This window comes from Drosophila mojavensis, unplaced genomic scaffold (genome assembly GCF_018153725.1).
Source record: "Drosophila mojavensis isolate 15081-1352.22 unplaced genomic scaffold, ASM1815372v1 contig_74, whole genome shotgun sequence".
Lineage (NCBI taxonomy): Eukaryota > Metazoa > Arthropoda > Insecta > Diptera > Drosophilidae > Drosophila > Drosophila mojavensis.
Genome location: NW_025318899.1, coordinates 6,741,563 through 6,760,516, shown reverse-complemented (window position 1 = coordinate 6,760,516; position 18,954 = coordinate 6,741,563). Strand labels below are relative to the sequence as shown.

The 18,954-nt window shown below is 42.6% G+C and overlaps 3 protein-coding genes across 3 annotated transcripts; 2 read left to right on the top strand and 1 right to left on the bottom strand.

Moving 5' to 3' along the window:
* Window positions 1–5,902: 5,902 nt before the first annotated feature.
* LOC6581630 (NADH-quinone oxidoreductase subunit E) lies at window positions 5,903–6,872 on the bottom strand. The gene has a single exon (XM_002007319.4). The coding sequence runs from the start codon at window positions 6,730–6,732 to the stop codon at window positions 5,992–5,994; it is 741 nt and encodes a 246-aa protein (XP_002007355.1). The 5' UTR covers window positions 6,733–6,872; the 3' UTR covers window positions 5,903–5,991.
* Window positions 6,873–9,294: 2,422 nt separating this feature from the next.
* LOC6581629 (bromodomain-containing protein DDB_G0280777) lies at window positions 9,295–11,238 on the top strand. The gene has a single exon (XM_002007318.3). It carries the CDS (start codon window positions 9,510–9,512, stop codon window positions 11,205–11,207), a length of 1,698 nt encoding a protein of 565 aa, XP_002007354.3. The 5' UTR covers window positions 9,295–9,509; the 3' UTR covers window positions 11,208–11,238.
* A 147-nt stretch (window positions 11,239–11,385) lies between these two features.
* LOC6581628 lies at window positions 11,386–12,205 on the top strand. The gene is made up of 2 exons (XM_002007317.4): window positions 11,386–11,492; window positions 11,548–12,205. The coding sequence occupies exon 2, from the start codon at window positions 11,571–11,573 to the stop codon at window positions 12,168–12,170; it is 600 nt and encodes a 199-aa protein (XP_002007353.1). The 5' UTR covers window positions 11,386–11,492; window positions 11,548–11,570; the 3' UTR covers window positions 12,171–12,205.
* The last annotated feature ends 6,749 nt before the right edge of the window (window positions 12,206–18,954 follow it).

Sequence of the window (18,954 nt, the reverse complement as noted above, 5' to 3'; positions counted from 1 at the left end):
ACTTGTTATACATTTTTAAATAGATTCTCATCAAAGCAGCAGCAGCAGCAGCAACATAATTTATGAATTTATAAGAAGAGTCTGAGAGGGGTGGAAATGTATATATAGAGAAGTGGGTGATGGCTTCAAACTGTTTAATACTCTATTATATAAGTATTTTTTAAGCAAGTCAGAGACTGACAATGTTTGAGAAATACAAAATGAATTTATGGTAAATAGGGAATAAAATATTTGTATAATGAATAAGATAATTCCACAATTTTAAGACTCTAGCTTAACTTAGCAAGAGCTAATTGATGATTTGAGTTGTGTCAATCAACTCGAATGTTAGGTGCGATTAATAACATATTATTTATAATATTTAATGTATATACCTAATGAAATTATTTGTCTGCTTTAGTAGTCTAATACATACGTCTTAACAAAAATATTATACCCACATTAAATGCTTTTTAACAGAGCAAACAAATTCATTGCCTAGACAACAAACTTATTTCAGCCAGCTTCGACTTTTTATACATTACTCCAAGTTTTATAAAAATAAGTTTATGATATATATATACATAGAAGAAAAAAAAAAAAAATAAATAAAAACTAATTTGCTGAGAGAATTTAAGGAATATGCAGAAAACAAATGTAAAATATTATCTGGAATAATGTGAATAATAATGTAAAATAAAATAAAATAAGAATAATAAAATTAAATGTTAATTTAAGCTTAGTTGTAAGCAAGGAATTTAGAATTTATTTAATGTGTACTAAATCAATGTCAAATATATTATTAAAATAATATAATATATAATTTAATTTAATATATAATTTAGAGTAATATTGTTGCAAATTAGGTTTGCATATGAATAAAAACCAAGCTCGTCAATAAGAGCAGAGCTGGATGTCTGCACATACGTGAACTTTATTCACACTCTGGAAAAACCAAAAACTCAGAGAGCAGCCGATGGCATAGGCTCTTCGACAAGTTCGTTCCCGATCGTCTAGCATATCGATTGCCTTCGTGAATTGAGAGTGTGCATGTCTGTGTGAGTGTAAAGACCCTGTGCATTGCCTTCTTCAGCTATTTGCTCACTCTTCCGTCTTCGTGCGGAACGAATCAATCGTATCTCTCCCTATATAGTCTTCGTGAAAAAGAGCATCAAACGAATAGTTCAACCGAATGAGCTCAAAGAAAAGAACCGAAAGCCCTTGCTCAAATCGCTAGGAAATATGTTTTCTTTGATGAATTTTTCGAACAGATCTTAAATTATAAATCAGTTAAGAGTTATTTGCGAGCTAGTAGTAAAAATTAAAGAGGTAAAATTAGATAGGTAATCAAAATATCCTAATAACTTATTAATCCACAACTTTCTTACCACATGAACTCAATCAAAGAGCATATACTATCAAAGAGCAATAAACTAATTAGAACTACATTTATCTAGCCATACATCCAACATAAAAAACAACAAAGTACTCACATAACAGTTTTTGTGCACGAAAACTCACTGAAAAATTCAATAAATAATTTTCAATTGCATTTCAACCAATTTTCACTTTTCACTTCTGTTGAGAGCTGCAACGAGTAAAAAACAAAACGAAAGACAATAATTAATATTGCACTGAATAGTGAAGTCAGGTGCATAATTGAGTGCAAAACAGGTGCTAATTAGCAAGTGGTAAGTAATATCTATTATAGAGCAAAAGTTCGTCTTGACTGGGGACTGGGTTCGTGAGTTGGGGCGGGGCGGAGGCGGGGCAACTTCAATTCTGTTGTGTTATGCCCTGAGGGATTGCGCAGAGCTCTTGAAGTAACAAACTTTTAGTTTGGCTTTTAAGAAGCGAGGAACAAAAACAAATGTTTACAATATTTCACATGTATTTAGTTTAGCGTAACTTAAAGAATGGCCAAAGTTAAATGTATTATTTGATTATGCGAGTTTATGTAGAAAAACAACAACAGCAGCAAATGGCAAACTTTTTGCATAGAAAAGCTATTTCGCAGCAAATATTTGCCTGAGCGTATATACATATAAATATGTGTATGTGTATGTATGTATATGTAGGTATTTATTTGCGAACCACTTTTGCCAAATTATGACTGCCCCGCAAAGCCACCTTGCAGCGTGTGTGTGTGTGTGGTTGTGTGAGTGTGTGTGTGTTTTTATTTTCTCACAAACTATGGCAGTAAGTTGCCATGACAGCCATGCCACATTATACAACAAGTGCTCGAAATAATAAAGTTAACAGCACTTTAATAGTTAGCTCGAAACGCCTCCCAGGCCCCGTGGCAAGTGGCAGACGCCCACAAAAGATTGGACTTGGGATACGAATCGAAATGCTGCCAGAGGGAGAGGGGGAGGGAGACAAAGAGAGGGACAGCAGAGACAGAGAAACAGGCAACGGCAACGGCAACGGCAACATGTTGCCCGGCAACGGACATAAATGAGAGGGGCTTATCCTATCGAGCAGCAAAACTTGAGCAATAAAATTGCTTTTATACTTGGCTATGCGAGTCTCTCTCTCTCTCTCTCTCTCTCTCTCTCTCTCTCTCTCAAATCAAATATGCCTGGCATGCTCAATGGCAAAGCCAACCAGAAACAGCACAAGCAGCAGCAGCAACAGCGTCTAGAGTCAGATAAATTTCTCCACTTTGATTTTGCGCTTAATAAAAGTCAAATTTAAATTCGGCTGACTACGCACAGCCTCTCACTCCGGCTCTCCTCGGAGGCAGCATGTGTGGAGCTACTGCCGATGCTGCTCTAACAATGGTCGAAGCAGCAGGAGCAATTTTTATTGCTAGCCGATGACACGACTTCGTAGCTAGCAACACAGCTTTGGAATGTAATAAACCGGGTACGGACTTTTATGGCGTATACATAAAAGGAAATCAGAGAAGATGTAAGCAGCCAGCTACTCCAGCTACTCTAGCTACTCCAGCTACTCGAGCTATTCCGGCTGCCAAGTCAAAGAGTGGCCGCTGCACTCAAACAGGATTGGGGCGGGGCGTTCAAGTTAATGAGCCCTCTAGTGGGGCTGGTGGGGCGTATGCTTAACATCAGCAGCACCAACTGGCGCAAAAGCAACCTCAAAGCGCTTATATAAATGCTGACGGGCATGGATGGAGATTGGGATGGGAATGGCGATGGGCTGGGTGGGGGACGGAGCTGCGGGGCCGGATGCCCACTCGCCAAGAGCACCAAGCGGAAAGTTGTGCATAATTCAATTAACTAGAAACATGCAAATGAAAACTTTGCAGGCGACAAGGCCGCGGGCAGCAAAAGTGCAACCGAAATCCAAGGCGAACGGCAGTAGATGAAGTCCAAGTGGAGAGGGGGAAAGTGGCAGAGGGAGCTCAGTTCTGCTGTTGCTTTTAATGCTGCGTACAAATTGGACAACTCTCCAATGGAATTGCGTAAAAATATTTCTAATTATTTCAGAGGGCAGCGCAGAGCGCCTGGCAACGAGCTACTTGCTGCTCGCCCCGATCTCCGCCACTACCCCGCTGCTCCTACTGTTGTTCGTCCTGCCGCTGCGCTGCGAGACTGCTTAGTCAACTATGCGTGTATATCAGAAATATGAAATGCAATAACGTAATGAGTAATTGCGCAAAAAGTAATAATAAAGGGACGCACGGCGCACAGTTACGCAAAAAGCAGCATGCAATCTGTTATGGATAACAAGGATACACGGCGCCGCCAGCAGCAATTATGGATGCGGTGGATGCGGGCGAAACAAAAGTTGTCAACGACAGGCAAACTGGCAACCAGCTAACCAGCAACTGGCAACGGCAACAGCAACTGGCAACAAAGGCCAGCCTGGGGGTCAGCGCGGGCGTACGTGCAACGTGGTCACAAAAGTAGCAACAACAACAACAACAACAACAACAGCAACAACAAACAACAAAAAAGTAAAGTTGAAGCTCAGCTCACGAGTTGCTGCCGCGTGACTCCGGCTGAACGCCGCTGCGCTCTGCCGCAGCTAGTTGGCTTGGACAAGTCGGGCCAGTGGACACTGGGTTGGGTGGCTTCATCCGCCACCTCCTCGTTCCATTGCTGAGGACATTTGGTGATGTGTGTGCGCCGCGTGCCTTGCTACCAAAAACGATATTAATTTCCCAAAGGTGCCGTTCACAGCTAGCGAAAATCACGCAGCATCAGCAGCAGCGGCAGCAACAACAAAAACATTAAATAATAATAAAAATACGCACACACACACACACACACACTCAGAGAGAAATTAAAAACTTTCAATAGCAACAATTTTCATTTAAAAATTCAACGCCAGGCACAGGGACCGCGACAATGCGGCCCCCAAAACGGTGGGCGGGCTTTTGGGCGATGGGCGTGCACTGTTGTTGCTGTTGCTGCTGCTGATGGCCATTGAAGCGGCAAACAAAAGTGACAAACAGATTTATTAAAACTGTAAATCCGCATTGTTCGAGTAGTTTGTCAAACAGCAAACAACAAAATGCAATAAAAACAATTTGAAACAATTTGTAGCCAACTGTCAGTTACCCTGCAATAGCATGTGAGCTACCAAGCATGCCCTTACTATTCAATTTAAACTGTGGTTTTTGGCACTCTTATCACTTAAAAAATAAATAAAAAAATTTCCCTCGTATTTATTTTACAAGTGCGCGAACTTGTGGCTGTAGCGCAGCCAACTTCATGCTGATCGCAACGCTGCCACATTATAATAAAAGTTGAGGTCGCCCTAATATTTATTTACATACACAATTGGATTTATGGCAGCCTTAATTGCATTTGCGTTGCTCGAACAATAAATAGTGAATTTCTGCTTCCTTTTTTTCCTATTCACTATATATGACATCGTTTTTATTTAATTTTTCAATACGAGTTTAAGCAACTTAATTCTTTTTTTGCTTGTACATTTCTTGCGGCAGCGCAGCCATTTCTTAATTTTATCGCGTGCTCGGTCTACTTGAAACATTAAATTCTTATTGGCTTGACTCCCAATTAGACATGTATTGGGCGTTTCATTTACGCGCATATAACACAAACTCTTAATAGTAAACAACAACAAAACTATTTTAAAAAATTGTAATATTTGTACTATTTTCTTTTTTTTTTTCAGTACAAAATAATCATGTGCAATTTGACTAATTAACTTTTCCCGCACAACCGTCTCTTCTTCTTCTTCCAAGCACTTGTTGCGGCTGCCCAGCCAACTTCAAACCGATCGCAGCGTTGCCAGACCTAAAAAAGCTAAGGTATTCTTAATTTCGTTCGATGGCAGATTTAATTAATTTCATTGCATATTTATGCGACAATAAATGCATTGTGTTGGCAAAATTCAATAAACCTTGATGTGCATACGCTTCACGAGGTATGCTCCAAAAGTTGTTAGCCGCTTTAGGGGGCGTGCAGCAATTAAAACTATTTTGGGTAAAACAATATCGAAGCTGTTGCTATCGCTATCGTAGTTGCAGTTGTTGTTGGCAAAGCTGCTGCTGCATGTTGATGGCTGCCAACATTTCATTAGAGCGCCAACGGGGTTTTGTGCCCCGAGGTCAAACCACAGCATGCAACGGCAGCTGGGGCTGGCGGGCGGACAGGCGGACAGGCAGACAGAGCGGCAGGGAAGACAAGGCAAAAGCTGATTACTTGCTGCATTGGCTGACAGGACATGGCAGGCGGAAGGCCAGGACTTGGACTTGGGCGCTGTTTCGCGCTTGATTCGCTGGCATGGCTGCCATTTGCCGTTTGTTGTTTATTTTGCGAGCGTTGTGAAATTGCAAAGCATGTCCTTTCGCCAGTAGGAGGGATACACTCAGTCAGACACACACACACACACACACACACAGAGAGATACGGCTATGCAATAAGGACGAGGTTAGCTGCACAGCAACAGCTGTTGGCAGCAGGAGCTTTCAAGAAAATACTAGCACTTTAATATTATGCCATTGCTGCTGCTGTTGGTCATAATAAATGCAAATTTATTGCCTTAACCGAACGAAAATCAGTGAACGAAACATTCTTAGCATGGCTTCGCCTTGGGACTCAGCTCCTGCATGCCAAAGCCCGCGGACGGTGGCTCAGTTAACAAGCTAGTCAGACCGGATCTTGGCTCAGAGGCGAAACGATCTCGGCGCGGTCCTGCTGGCGGCATTATGCCAGATTTCAATTCGGAGAGCAGTTTCTCTGTCTCCGGCACATCCAGATCCTCGTAGAGATCATCGTTGACAGCTATTACAGGCCCATTGACGCAGGCGCCCATGCAGTAGGTGGCGGTTAAGGTGAACTGCATGTCCTTCGATGTCTCGCCATCCTTCAATTTCAATACGTTCTCACAGGTGCGCCATATCTCGTCGCAGCCACGCAGCCGACAGGGCGTGGTCATGCACACCTTCAGCCTGAACATGCCAATGGGACGCAGATTGAACATGGTGTAGAAATTGGCCACCTCCCACACCACAAACGGTTCCAGCTTGAGCATCTCGGCCACGGCCTGAATCGCTGTGATGGGCAGCCAACCATGCTGCCGCTGCGCCAGGTCGAGCAGGGGCAGCAAAGCTCCGCGCCGCTCCGGCTCCGGATAGGTGGATATCAAAAACTCAGCCCGCTTCTTGTTCTCCTCGTCGAACTCGAACTTCAGCTTCTCATACAGGTTGCACGCGTCCAGCTTAAAACGCGGCTCCGAGGTGCTCAAAGCGCGGATTGGCGGCGCCTGCAGCACCAGGCGCGGCAGCTGATACAAGCGCAACAAATTGGCAAACATCTTGGACTCGTTAGGAATGTTTGTATGTATGTCTATAATTCTCTATATATATGTATGTATGTATGTATGTGTGCTTGCTTGATATTTGATGGGAGAGCAGAAGGAAAGGCAACCAACTGCTCGACACGAGCTGCAGCGCTTGCTTAGCCTCTAGTTTAGTATTTCAATTTGATATTGAAATTGTCAGCGTTGCTATTATGTTCATATTATGTGTATGTATGTGTGCGTGTGTGTGTGAGGTTGCAATCAAATTAGCAATAGAGTATGTGAGTGGCATGCACTGTCATGGCAACAATCGTCATTTGATGCGTCTGACGGCAATAACTAACTCAAACAATATGTCAATCAGTGCCCGATCGGGTGCCCCAACGTGCTGAAAATTGCTCAAATTGTTCAAATTGCATGCCACGCCTAATTGGCAATATAGAGGGCGAAAACGGAGGGGGAGAGCAAGCGAGCGCCAAACAAGTGATGGAGCCACACAGAAGCCACAGCATCTGCCTTTGAGCAATAAAGACAGAGAGAGAGAGACAGAGAGGGAGGCGAACTGGGAGAGGGCACTGTAGAGCAGTCAATCACTTTGATGGGCCGCCATTGTTATCAACACCTGTCCGTGCTCCAACACCTGAACCATTTGCCACATTCCTGCATTTTTACAGCTATTAAGAGGCGACGCTGACTATGACTCTGCCGCTGCCAGTGCCTCCCTCTCTCTCTCTCTCTCTCGCTTTCTCTCTCTATCTCACTCCCCTTCTCTTAACAATATCTCGTAAAATGTGTAATTCAGCAAAGTGTCTAATAAAAGTTTGCCATAAGCGATAATCGATAATGGCTGCTCAAAATGCCATTGATTACAGATCACATGGTCTCGCAGCGCTATTAACCGAGAACAATTGAAAACATCCCACGCATAGAGCCCAATGAACCAGGTCTGACAATTAACTTCGGACAAGTGTTTAGATTCGATTTCGGTTATTATTGGGCATGGAATTATAGAGGTTAATCGTTGAGTAAATATACATATATGAGTATATATGTATATATATTTTTTTGCTTTTGTAAAGTAGAATAAAATTTATGGTTTATGACGATACAGAACGATTTTATGAGATTTTTATTGGCTAACTTCATTACACACGAGGTCAGTTCAGTAAGTTCTGGTGTTTTCTATATAGGTTAGAGTTTTTAGAGTTTTGGTAGTAATAATATAATAGTAATACTATTGCAAACAAGTTTTGCAAGTTTATAAAAAAAAATGAATAAATTAAAAAAGACAAAATTAAACTTGATAGTAAATTTTTAAAATTTTTAAATAAAAAAAAATAGTAAATTAGTTAATTTACTTTTTTTTTAATACCAATAAATATTGATCAACTCGTATACAAATTAAATTGTTATAAAATTATAACAAAAAAATATTTATAAAATTCAGCTAAGAGAATTTTCGTCACAATTTATAATTAGGCTCAAATTCCTTGTAATACCAAATTGAAGAACTCTAAGCGCGATTTGTTCACACCTGAAGCACCTTTTATTCGAAATAAAGCACATAAATACCTCAGGCTTCTGGCTCGACGTATATATTTAACGAGCTCTCAGACATTTTACGTTATGTGTTATAAATTTTACTTGACAAAAAAAAAAAAAAAAAAAAAAAAAAAAAAATGTGTATAATGTGCGCATGTGACGGGTTTTCTTTGAAGTTGTTTTTTTCTATAAAGAAATTGAAATTTACGACTCAAATAACATTAGAATATATTTGAAATAATCAAGAGAAGCAGCCAGAGCTCGTTGAAATATTGTTTAAATAGCTTTTAAGAAATTGACAGCGACAATTAAACATTTTAATTCTTGGCATATTTATAGCACTCGACTACTAATCTCTTGATTTATTGAGCGGCTGGATAAGAACTTTTGCATGCTCGAACTCAAACAGAGCTGAAAACTAAAACCTTTTATGCTTATGTATGTGTGTGTGTGGCAAAGGGTTGGGCAATGGGCTGGGGGCGTGAGGAGTCGAGTTACTCGAACTAATCTGAAAATTCTGCTGACCTCGTCGGCAGCCAACTGCAACTTCAATTGCCCGCTAAGCACTTTCCAAAGACTTTTTTGCATGGCGCCCTCGGAGCGAACAAAATTCGCTTTCGCTTTGCGTCCAAAATGTTGTAAGTTCTTGTTCTTGCTGCTGCTGCTGTTGTTGTTGTTGTTGTTGTTGCTGTTGCAAACAAGTTAGACAGCAACTTCGTGTGCTCAAAACATAATTAAGTGCTACACAAGTTGTTAAATGCACCAAGTACGTAAATTTGTCATAACAGAAGCCGTTGATGATGTACTAAGCGGCAATAAATTTTACTTTTATAAGAGAACTGCGAGGCAGAAGAAAACTGAAAACGAAAACAAGAAAACTGAAAACGAGGCGAAAAGTAAGAATTATATATAAAGAACAAGCTAGAAATCAAGAGCAAGTAAAATGAAATGAAATGAAATGAAATGTTTAACCAACAAGCTCAACAAGTAGCCAAAAGGCTGACTGATTGACTGACTGACTGACTGACTGGGGGACTGACGGACTGACGAATGGACTCCACTGACTCAACAGGGCTAGCTGGGCGAACCGAGCTGTTAATGTGGCCAGTGGCCAAAGCGAAATGTCAGTTGAAGTTCGCAAGTCGAGCGCAAAAGTTGGAAATTAAATCAAACATAAAACTGAGTACAAGAAAATATTCGTTCGTGCCACGTCCTGGCGCCGCTGTTGGGTCGAAAAATGAAAGGACGACATGCCGAAAGTGTTGCACAACTTTCTTATATACTATTTGTTGATTTTACAAAGCAGCGATGGGGCACGCACCCAGCCAGAGATCGGCAGGCGTGATGGATTAGCAAAGTTTGAGTTTAACGGCAAACAGCAGCAGGAGCAGAAGCAGCAACAACAGCAGGAGCAGCCAGCAAAGGTCGCCCACAATGGCAGCGTTGGTCTGGCAGATACCCTGCATGAGTTTAATTTTGCAAAAATCTATGAAACTTTATACGAGCAACTGGTGCAGCCAACAATTGAGCAGAAGCAGGAGCAGCAGCAGCAGCAGCAGGAGAAGGAGAAGCAGCAAGCTCCGTTGCGTCAGGGGCGTGGCCTGCGCCGGCCACAAACGCAGCTGTTGTGGATACCCGAGCGTCAGCCAATAGCCACGACTCCACAGCCCTTTCACGTGCTGCAGCAGCTGCAGCATGACTTGGAGGAGCAGCTCAAGCACAGCACCACAAAGAAGCCATTTAGTGTGCTGGAGCAGTTGACGCTGGAGCAGCTGAAGCTCTTGCAGCAGAAGCGGCCGAACAGCAGCTTTAGCATATTGCAGCAACTGCAATTGGAGCAGGAGAAGCAGCTCAACAAGACCAGCACAGTGGAGCCATTCAATGTGTTCGAGCAGCTGGATAAGGATCTGCAGGAGCAGGAGAAGCACGAGCAGCATGTGGAGCAGGCCAGCACCTTTGAGGTTGTGCAGCCAGCGACAGCTGAGCCGCTGGAGCAGCACAAGAGCGACGCCAAGGTGCCGGCGGAGTCATCCCGGGCCAAGGACAGTCAAAAGCGAAAACGTAAGCGAATTCGGCGTCGTCGCAAACGAATTCGCCGTCGCCGCAAGCGCAAACGTCGTCGTGGCAAAAAGAAGCGCAAGAAGAAACGCAAGAAGAGGAAGAAGAAGAAGAATAAAAAGGAGAAGAAGAAAAAGAAGAAGAAGAAGAGACGTCGACAGCAGAAACCCGAATACGAACATCCGCCACTGGGACAGCCGGCTCACCTCGTCTATGCCAATCCCACCAAGCAGCCGTACCACTCGCACTACCACGGCACCACATGGGATCCACATGGCCAGCAGCCACAGCCGCCAGTGGCGGCAACCACAATTCTGCAGGTGGTGACCACCAAACGTCCATCGACCACTAAGGCGCCCTTTAGCAAAATCAAATATCTGCTGCGCCACAACACCCTGTTCAAGAGGAAGAAGAAGGAGTGGTTCAGCCATGTGGGACACGTTCTGTATCCGTTCATCAAGTTTGTTGCCTTCTTCACAGTCCTCAATCCCTTCACACTGGGCGTCTTCCTCTTCACTCTGATCTCACCCGTCGTCTTTGGCTTCTTGGGCTTCCTGCTGCTGAGTGTCCTGGTGAAGCCGTTCCTGCACCTCGTCTTTGGCGTCAAGGCCAGTGTGGATAGCATCGAGCGTCAACGCTATCTGGCCAACAAGCGCGCCGAGCAGCTCAAGCTTAATCTGCGTCCAGTCACCATCCATAAGCACTACTACCAGCAGAAGCCGCTGCACTCCACACCACCGCAACACTTTCCGCCGCTCGCGAACTGGAGACGCCAGGGCCCACCGCCCGAGCTACGGCGTAATAATCCGCCACCGCCTGCCATGCGTCGCTATAATCCTTTGCTGCCCGCGGTACGCGCAGCGCTTGCTCGCGATGATCTTCATTTTTAGTCAATAAAACTGATTTGTAAATAATGTTGAATAAAAATTTACCACAGCTTCTGAAATTTCTCAGGAATAACATCTACAAAATTCGGGATAGATTTTAGAGTTGATCAAATAAGATCATTAAAATTTTACTCAAATATTTTTGATATATTTCAATCATTTCCTAGGAGGTGCTTATTGGTCATCAAACATTCAACAATTTGAAATTCCAAATCATACAGTCCATCACCCTATAGTATAGTAATTCTAAATTCCATTCAATCAATCCTAGTTCTCTATTTCGTCCATGTAAGCAGCTAAAGCATTTTCAGTCAAAATTATAATTCCTCACACCGATTGATAGCCGCCTCCTCCTAAATTGTAAACATGCTCGGGATCGTGCAACAGATAAGGGATCTGCTGCGCGTCCACTACAATGCATTGGGTGTCAGCTGCCTGATCTGCGTGTCTCTGGTTGGCATTCTTGACTACAGTCACGGAGTCTATGGCTGCGATCTGTACTGTTGGCAGGAACAGCTGGATCTGGTGGAGGATAAGCCCATGGCCCTCTTGCTGCTCATTGCCAGCTGCAAGCTGATAATCATCGTGATTTTGACACTGCTCAGCTATACACAGACTCGCCCTGCACTGGAGCAGTCGATTGGCCAGCTGAAGCGTCGCTATCGCCGGTTCATTGTGATGCGTCTGCTGGCTGCCCATCATAAATTCCTCTACGGCGCCGATGAGCTGCAGCGCAGGCACTCGGAGCTGTTGCTGGCCATTCAGCTGTTTCGCTCCGATGCACGCAAACTGTACGAACGCTCAGCGGAGCAGCTGCGTCAGAACGTGCGCCAGATGCTCCATGTTGAGGAGCAGCTGGAGCAGGAGCTACTGCAGAGGGGCTACGACAGGTACAAATGCGTCTCCCAGTTACGGGATGTGGATATATATCGGTTGGTGTTGGCGATGCCATTTCCCAAAGCATAAAACAAGCAAGTCAATAAAGTGTGGTGCTCACTGGATACGGCAACAAAAGGCGTGCATGGGAGTGGGCGTGGTTGTGCTATGGAAGGGCGTCGCGTCTGTTAACCACAACAACAATAACAAACAGGCAACAAAATTGTTTAGCTCGCAAATTTGGGCAACTTTTTAATTAGGTTTTCCTTGCTGTTGATACCCTGTAAAGTGTTGCGGTTAATGTGGTATATTGAAGGGGTAGAGTAATCTAATTGAAATAAGGCAAGCTACAGATTAAATCGATATTGTTACAGCTGCTGTGCATTTCGAGCAACCTAAGACTTAGCCAAGGGGCTTTAAAATACTTGAAGAAGTGCCGAAATACCAGTTCAAGATATTTTAGTTTATTCCATTGAGAAACGGAAGCTTTTAGCTCAGTCAATCAGTTGGATCATTATAAAGATAATCAATTTAAGAATTTGACAGTCAATCACTGATTTAATCAGGCAAAATCACATCAATCAGGCACACTGTTCATTCATTATCAGTCAGGCTCAGTGAATCCGTCAATCAGTCAGTCGAAATCAGTTAGCCATAGTCTGTCAATCAGTCATAAACAGTCTATCAGTCAGTCAGTCAGGGTCAATCAGTGAGGATCAGTCCTTTACAGACACTCAATCAGAGTCTAAATTTAATCAATCAACAAATCTATCAGATAGAGTCAATCAATCAGAGTCATTCATCAAGTTCAAGTCAAAATTTGTAATAGTCAGAGAATCGTCAAGCTGTCAATCAGTTAGTCAATCGAATGTCAGTCTTCAAATATTAGTCTGACTTGACTGATTGTCAATCGGAGCCAATATTTCAGTCAATCGAAGTCTTATAGTCAATCAATCCGTCTTACTCAATGGAGATCTGTCAATCAGAGCTCCTCAGCTGTCTGAGGAGAAGTTAGCGAATCAATCTGACGGAATCAGTTACAGGCAGTGACAGATGCGTCAACCAGTTCAGTCAGTCAGACTCTATGAATCAATCAACGCCCCACAGTCAAAACCAATCAGTCACTCAATCAGTATAACGTCTTTCCCAACCAGCCGCACCTGCCAAGTCGGCTCATTCCAAGTGCTCCATTAGGCAAATATTACAGGATATCTCATTATAATTTCTCGCAACTGAGCCGAGCCCCGCTTGTAGCTCGTGTTAATTCTTGACAATTTTTGGTATCACGTAGATTTTAAAGCCTCTCTCAGAGCAACCTTTAACAGCAGCCACATAATTTCCATCAACACGGCTAACAAGTTTGTTAGCCACGTTTAAAGAGGAGCAGAGGATAGACAACGGGCGCCTCGGGTGCCGGCCAATTAGGTTGCTCGCTGCAAATCATTTAAAGCTCGATCATTGTTGTTGCTTTGCTGGCATTTCTGCTGTTGCCTGGTGCGAGCCAATATCAATTGAGCCTTGCAATTTGCTGGCGGATTGTTGGCCATAATGGAATTGCCTTGGGAACGCTCGAAAACAAGTCGCATGCCATAGAAATACGAGAGCGAACGAAATGCCGAGCTGAGCGAGTAATAATAAATAAAATTGTAGTCGATTCATAAGGATTGTGCCACTGACGGCGGTGGCGGCGGCGGCGGCGGCTGGGCGGGCGGGCGTGCGGGCGTACGGTTTGGTCGGTGGGCGTGGCAAGGAGGCAAAGAGTCTGGCGACAGGCAAAATGCAAACAACATTTATTCATATTTGCCAAAGAGACGAGCGAGCAGCCAGCTTCCCCTCCCCTCGCCAGTTCAGCAGCAACAGCAGAAAAAGGGGGAGACGAAGAAGTAGAAGCGTTCACAATGTGCGTATAAATAACGGATTTCCTGTTATAAAATATTTGTAACGACATTTTATGTATATGCCGATTTATCCATTCCATTGTGCAGCAGTCATAAGTGTATCATAAAACAGCCACCCAACCCGACTCGCTCTCCCTCTCTCTCTCCCTCTTTCTCACTGGTGTCATACTCCATCATATCTCTGTGGAGGGGCTTATATCTAGTCTATGTATGCATATCGATGTAGATGTGGCTGCTGCTGTTGCTGCAAACGTCTTTTGCATTTGCAGCTGTCAGCGCAGCAACAAATTTCATTCGTTTTAATGTGCAGAACTCTGCGTGTGGCATCGACTCACATTGATGCGCCACTGCCAGCTGCAATGTCAATTTCATAAATCATACAGCCATTCAATATTATCCATATATGCATATATAGAGTGTCTCTTGCAACTGCAACCTGATACTCCAAATTTTTGCACGTTGCAATAGACTCGCAAATGCCATAAATACCACGCAAAAGTGACCAAAGCTAAGCGTTGCATTCAATATACTCGCTAGAAAAGAGGTCAATAGGGCATATTGGTTTATGCTTTTATTTATATAGAAATATTCACATACATATATAAATTTTTGTTATATTTATGGAGTCTTTAACAGTATAAAATATTGATATAAAAGTTAATGCTCATAATGAATGTGGAAAAGGGTATATTGGTTTTATGTAAAATAATCTGTAATATTAATGCAATGCTATAGATAGTATGTAGATGTCCTTGATATACTCGCTTGAGGAATTGCAATGAACAGTCTCTTTCCCTCTCTTACCCACTCCCACTATCTATCACTCTATCTCTTTCTCAGCCTCTCTCCCTCCCTTGTTTTCTTTCTGTTTTCAGTTGTGTAAAGCCTAAAATACTTTGGCTTACCTGCGATTATTTTGGCAGATGCGGCATATAATATTGAACGCTGTGCTTACAAGTGCCTCAAACTACATATATGTGGCATAAACACACGCATACATACACACACATAAACAGACACACAAACAGACACACAGACAGACAGACAAAGACATTGCATATCAAAGAACAAAAAGGCGTTGAAGCACAGCAAATTCAATTCAACTACTGTTGCTTAGTCTCAGTTGTTGTTGTTGTTGTACTTGTTGTTGCCATTTGATAAAAGGTCAGGCAAGCAAGGGGGCGTGGCTGAAGTGTAGTGAACTGAAGTGGCATGGCACAACAGCAAAAACGGAGCCCAAAAACCCAAATAATATTAATATGCAAATTGAGTTTTTTAGTTGAGTGATCTAAGCGGATAACTGTGTGGCCCAACAAGACAAGACAAGACAGACAGGAAGCTGGGGCGGGGGCTGAGGGGAGGCTAGGGATCTAGGGGACGGCAATGAGCCTTGAATGGACACGTAACCCCTAGAGATCGAGTCAGCTCAGCTCAGCCCAGCTCAGCAGCCCGTCCAAGCACTTTACTTTATTGATTGCCCCGTCAAAGGATGAGCCTGGACAGAGTAACAGAGCAAGGGAGCAGGGAGCTGGGAGGAGGCGCTCTAGCTGGAGTAGGAGCTCTGTCAATGGCAGCGAATAATGCGAGCATATCGCACATTTCGATTCGAAATGCGACTTGTGAATCAATTGAAATCATATTTTATTAAACGTTTACGGGGCCATTTCCCACAGCCGCCACGAGGCAAACAATGCCAGCAGCACATATACACATACATACATATATACTTCAGCCTCGGGGGCCACTGGGGCACAAATCAATGTTTGTAGCTGCGTGTGTGCACATATATATAACATAAATCGGATCAAAATCAAGCAGAGAGCAGCGAGCAGAGGTCGGTGGAGGAGGAGGAGGAGGGGGAGAGGGCGACTACTAGCCGCCAGGCGGGACACCATACAAAAATATTTACAAGAAGAAGTTTGCGCTGCATAAAATGTAAACCAGCTCGAGGCAGAGCATAAACACATAAAAACGAAAAAGATGGAACAGGAGCAGGCACAAATAGTATTGTCAGAGGATAGGCATGGGTGCATGGTGTGGTGGGGTAGGGGGAGGGGTGTAGGGGGCTCGTTCAAGTTATGAAATTTGCTTTTCTGCATGAAATAAATTTCCAAAGAAATTGAAAATGAAAAGCGCAGCGCGCAGATTGAAAGCAAACTCCGACAAAAAGCCGTGCGAAATGTGTAGAAATGGCACGATTCGAATTTCACAGCCGCAACGCAGTCTGGGAGGGGGGGAAGGAGGTGGGGTGGAAGGCACCGTCTATGCCAGTTGGTGGCAGGAATTTGCCTTCAATGTCACGGAATGGCTGCAAGTTGTCGCTGATGCTTTAGCTATTTGCCTGAAATCGGAGCCGATTTTTTTCGATTTTCATTTTCATTTTTATTTCATTTTATTTTTTTGTTGTCGACAACGACTGCGATTGCAGTTCAAAGCAAACACCGCAAGCAATTGATTTATAATTACGAGCCGGGTACGGAAGTGAGCCGCTGCCAAAGCCATTTAGCGATTTGCTCAATTAGCTCAGACATGAAATTGAAACCCAGCAGCGTTCCAGCAAAGCCGCATGACAGGTGGCCCTCTCTCTCTCTTTCTCTCTCTCTCTCTCTCTCTCTCTCTGTCTTTCATTCAATCTAAATCTATCGTTCTCTCTCTATCTTCGTGTCACTCTGCTCTATGCTCTGCTCAATTTCCGCTTGACATGCTGTTCGCTGGGCAATTTCTTTCCATTTCGTTCCGTTTTTTATGTTTTCTTTCAAGTTTGCCTTCCACCTGTGGCGCACAACGTTGCGTATGCGTAACCTGTCTTTGTCGCAGCATAATTTGCTGGCCTCCATTGCGCTCCCAACTGCTAGCTTTTTCCTAATGCCACGCCCACAATAAAAAAGCATACAGAAAACAAAAAACTTTGGCGTGTGTTTTGCTAAACATATGCAAATTAGAATATTTGCATGTGGCAGGATAACAGAGCCTCCGGCTGCGTACCACAGATTTCACTCACTGGACGTGGCACACGTATGCGGCATAACAAATCGTATGCCCATAATGTGAATATGTATGTGGGTATGCGTGTGTGTGTGTGTGTGAGACTTTGTGTATGAAAACATTTTCAGCCACTGTCTGTCTAGACAATATTTGAAGCCAATTTGTAGTTGCATTTATATGGAGTCTTTTGGCTTAGACTTTAAATGTTTATATAACAAGTTTTCTTGAATATGATTAGAGGGGAAGCAAGCAAAATTTCATTAAATATTATTAAAGAAGAGAAATTCTCGTTGTCTGAGCAAAAAATATTTGAAATTCTTATTAAGCAACAATTTTATTTGTATATACAAATATTTTGGAATATATTTTTACGCAAACAGAAAGAAATGCATGTAGCTAAGAATTCAAACATGAATATGAGTATTGTTTAGGAATATAACTATGAATAAGTTGAAATAATTTTAAATATGTAAAATGTTTAATTATGTAACCCAACAAAAAAAATAAATAAATAAATAAATTATTAAAGTATTAAATGAAAATAAAAATTGAATTAATCTGAAATTTTTTAAATATTTATATTATATTTGAAATACATAGCAAATTATCTTGAGTTTTAGATTCTTTAAAATTATTATACATAAAAGAAAAGAAAAAAAAAAAAAAAAAATGAAATATAAAGTTTCAAAAACAATTTGCTGCGGTGCTTCATAGTTAAGAAACATTTGAAAAATTATTTTTATTTTTAAATTTAATGAAAATGTAATTGAATACATTTTTAAGAATGAAAAAAAAAAAGACGAAAACTCTAATTAAAACTTTTATTGCTTAAACAATATTTGCTATACAATATGCAACCATAACAACAATATACGTAGTAAAATTTAGTTTTAAGTTTATTTTATTAATTTAGACGCATTTAGGGTTTCCTTAATTATAAACTTTTAGTTGAGGATAGGCGATATGTGAAGCAGATTTGATTGAGGCAGCTGCTTTTATGTCGGAACTTTGTTTCACATCCTTAAAAGCAAAGAAAAGTGTAAGAGGGAGAGAGAGAGACTGTTGTTAAAGGGCTAAGCTTTAAGCTGCTGAATAATTAATTTCTTCGGCTCACACAGCAAACACACTGGCAACAACAGAAGCGAGTTCTTATCGAAACGGCATTGAAAGGAAATCGAATAGTCCTCCTGCACATGTTACTCTAATCCTGATGTCGGCCCCCCAACTCCCCACGCTCGTGCTACATGTACCTTTAAGACCCTCCCATTCGTAGGCGGTTTGCCTTGAGCATGTCCGTTATTTTGTTTACAAGAAAACATAAATCTCGACGTATTGAATGAAGTGGAATGGTTGGGGCGCATCCTACTCTACGGTATGGGCATGTCTGTGTGCGGTCGAAAGGATTGCCGAAACGGCTGCCGTGTGAAATGAAACATATCATCACTTTCGAGAGCCCACACCACCACACATGTGCGGGATACCGGATGCCTCTATGCCTATGCCAGAGGAGCACGTTCCTGACTCTCTACCTCTCTCTCTCTCTCTGTCTCTCTCTTTTTATATATGTTTATATATATGTGCAGAAAAAAAGGACTACATGGAGCTATTTTTTTGGGGGGGGCAGAATTGAGTGGGGGCCAACTTTGGTTTGTACGCGTCAACTGTGAAATCCTTTTTGACATGCCACGGGCCAGCAAAAGGGGCTTTGACTACGTCTGTCCCCTGCAAAGTGGCCATAAAAAATGGGCCAGCTGGAGTATGAGCTGCGAGCTGTGTGCTGTGAGCTGGCTGGCCTTTAGATGGAGCAATCCAATTATAAAGAATTTTAAACTATGTACCATGAAGAGGACACTTAAAGCGCACACAAGAACCAGGTTATTAGCGCATTAGTATGTGTATGAGTGTGAGAGTGTGAGTATGTGTGTGCGTGTGTGTGTGTGTGTGTGTGTGTGTGTGTGTGTGTGTGTGTTGAAGCAAGTTATTAAAAAGGA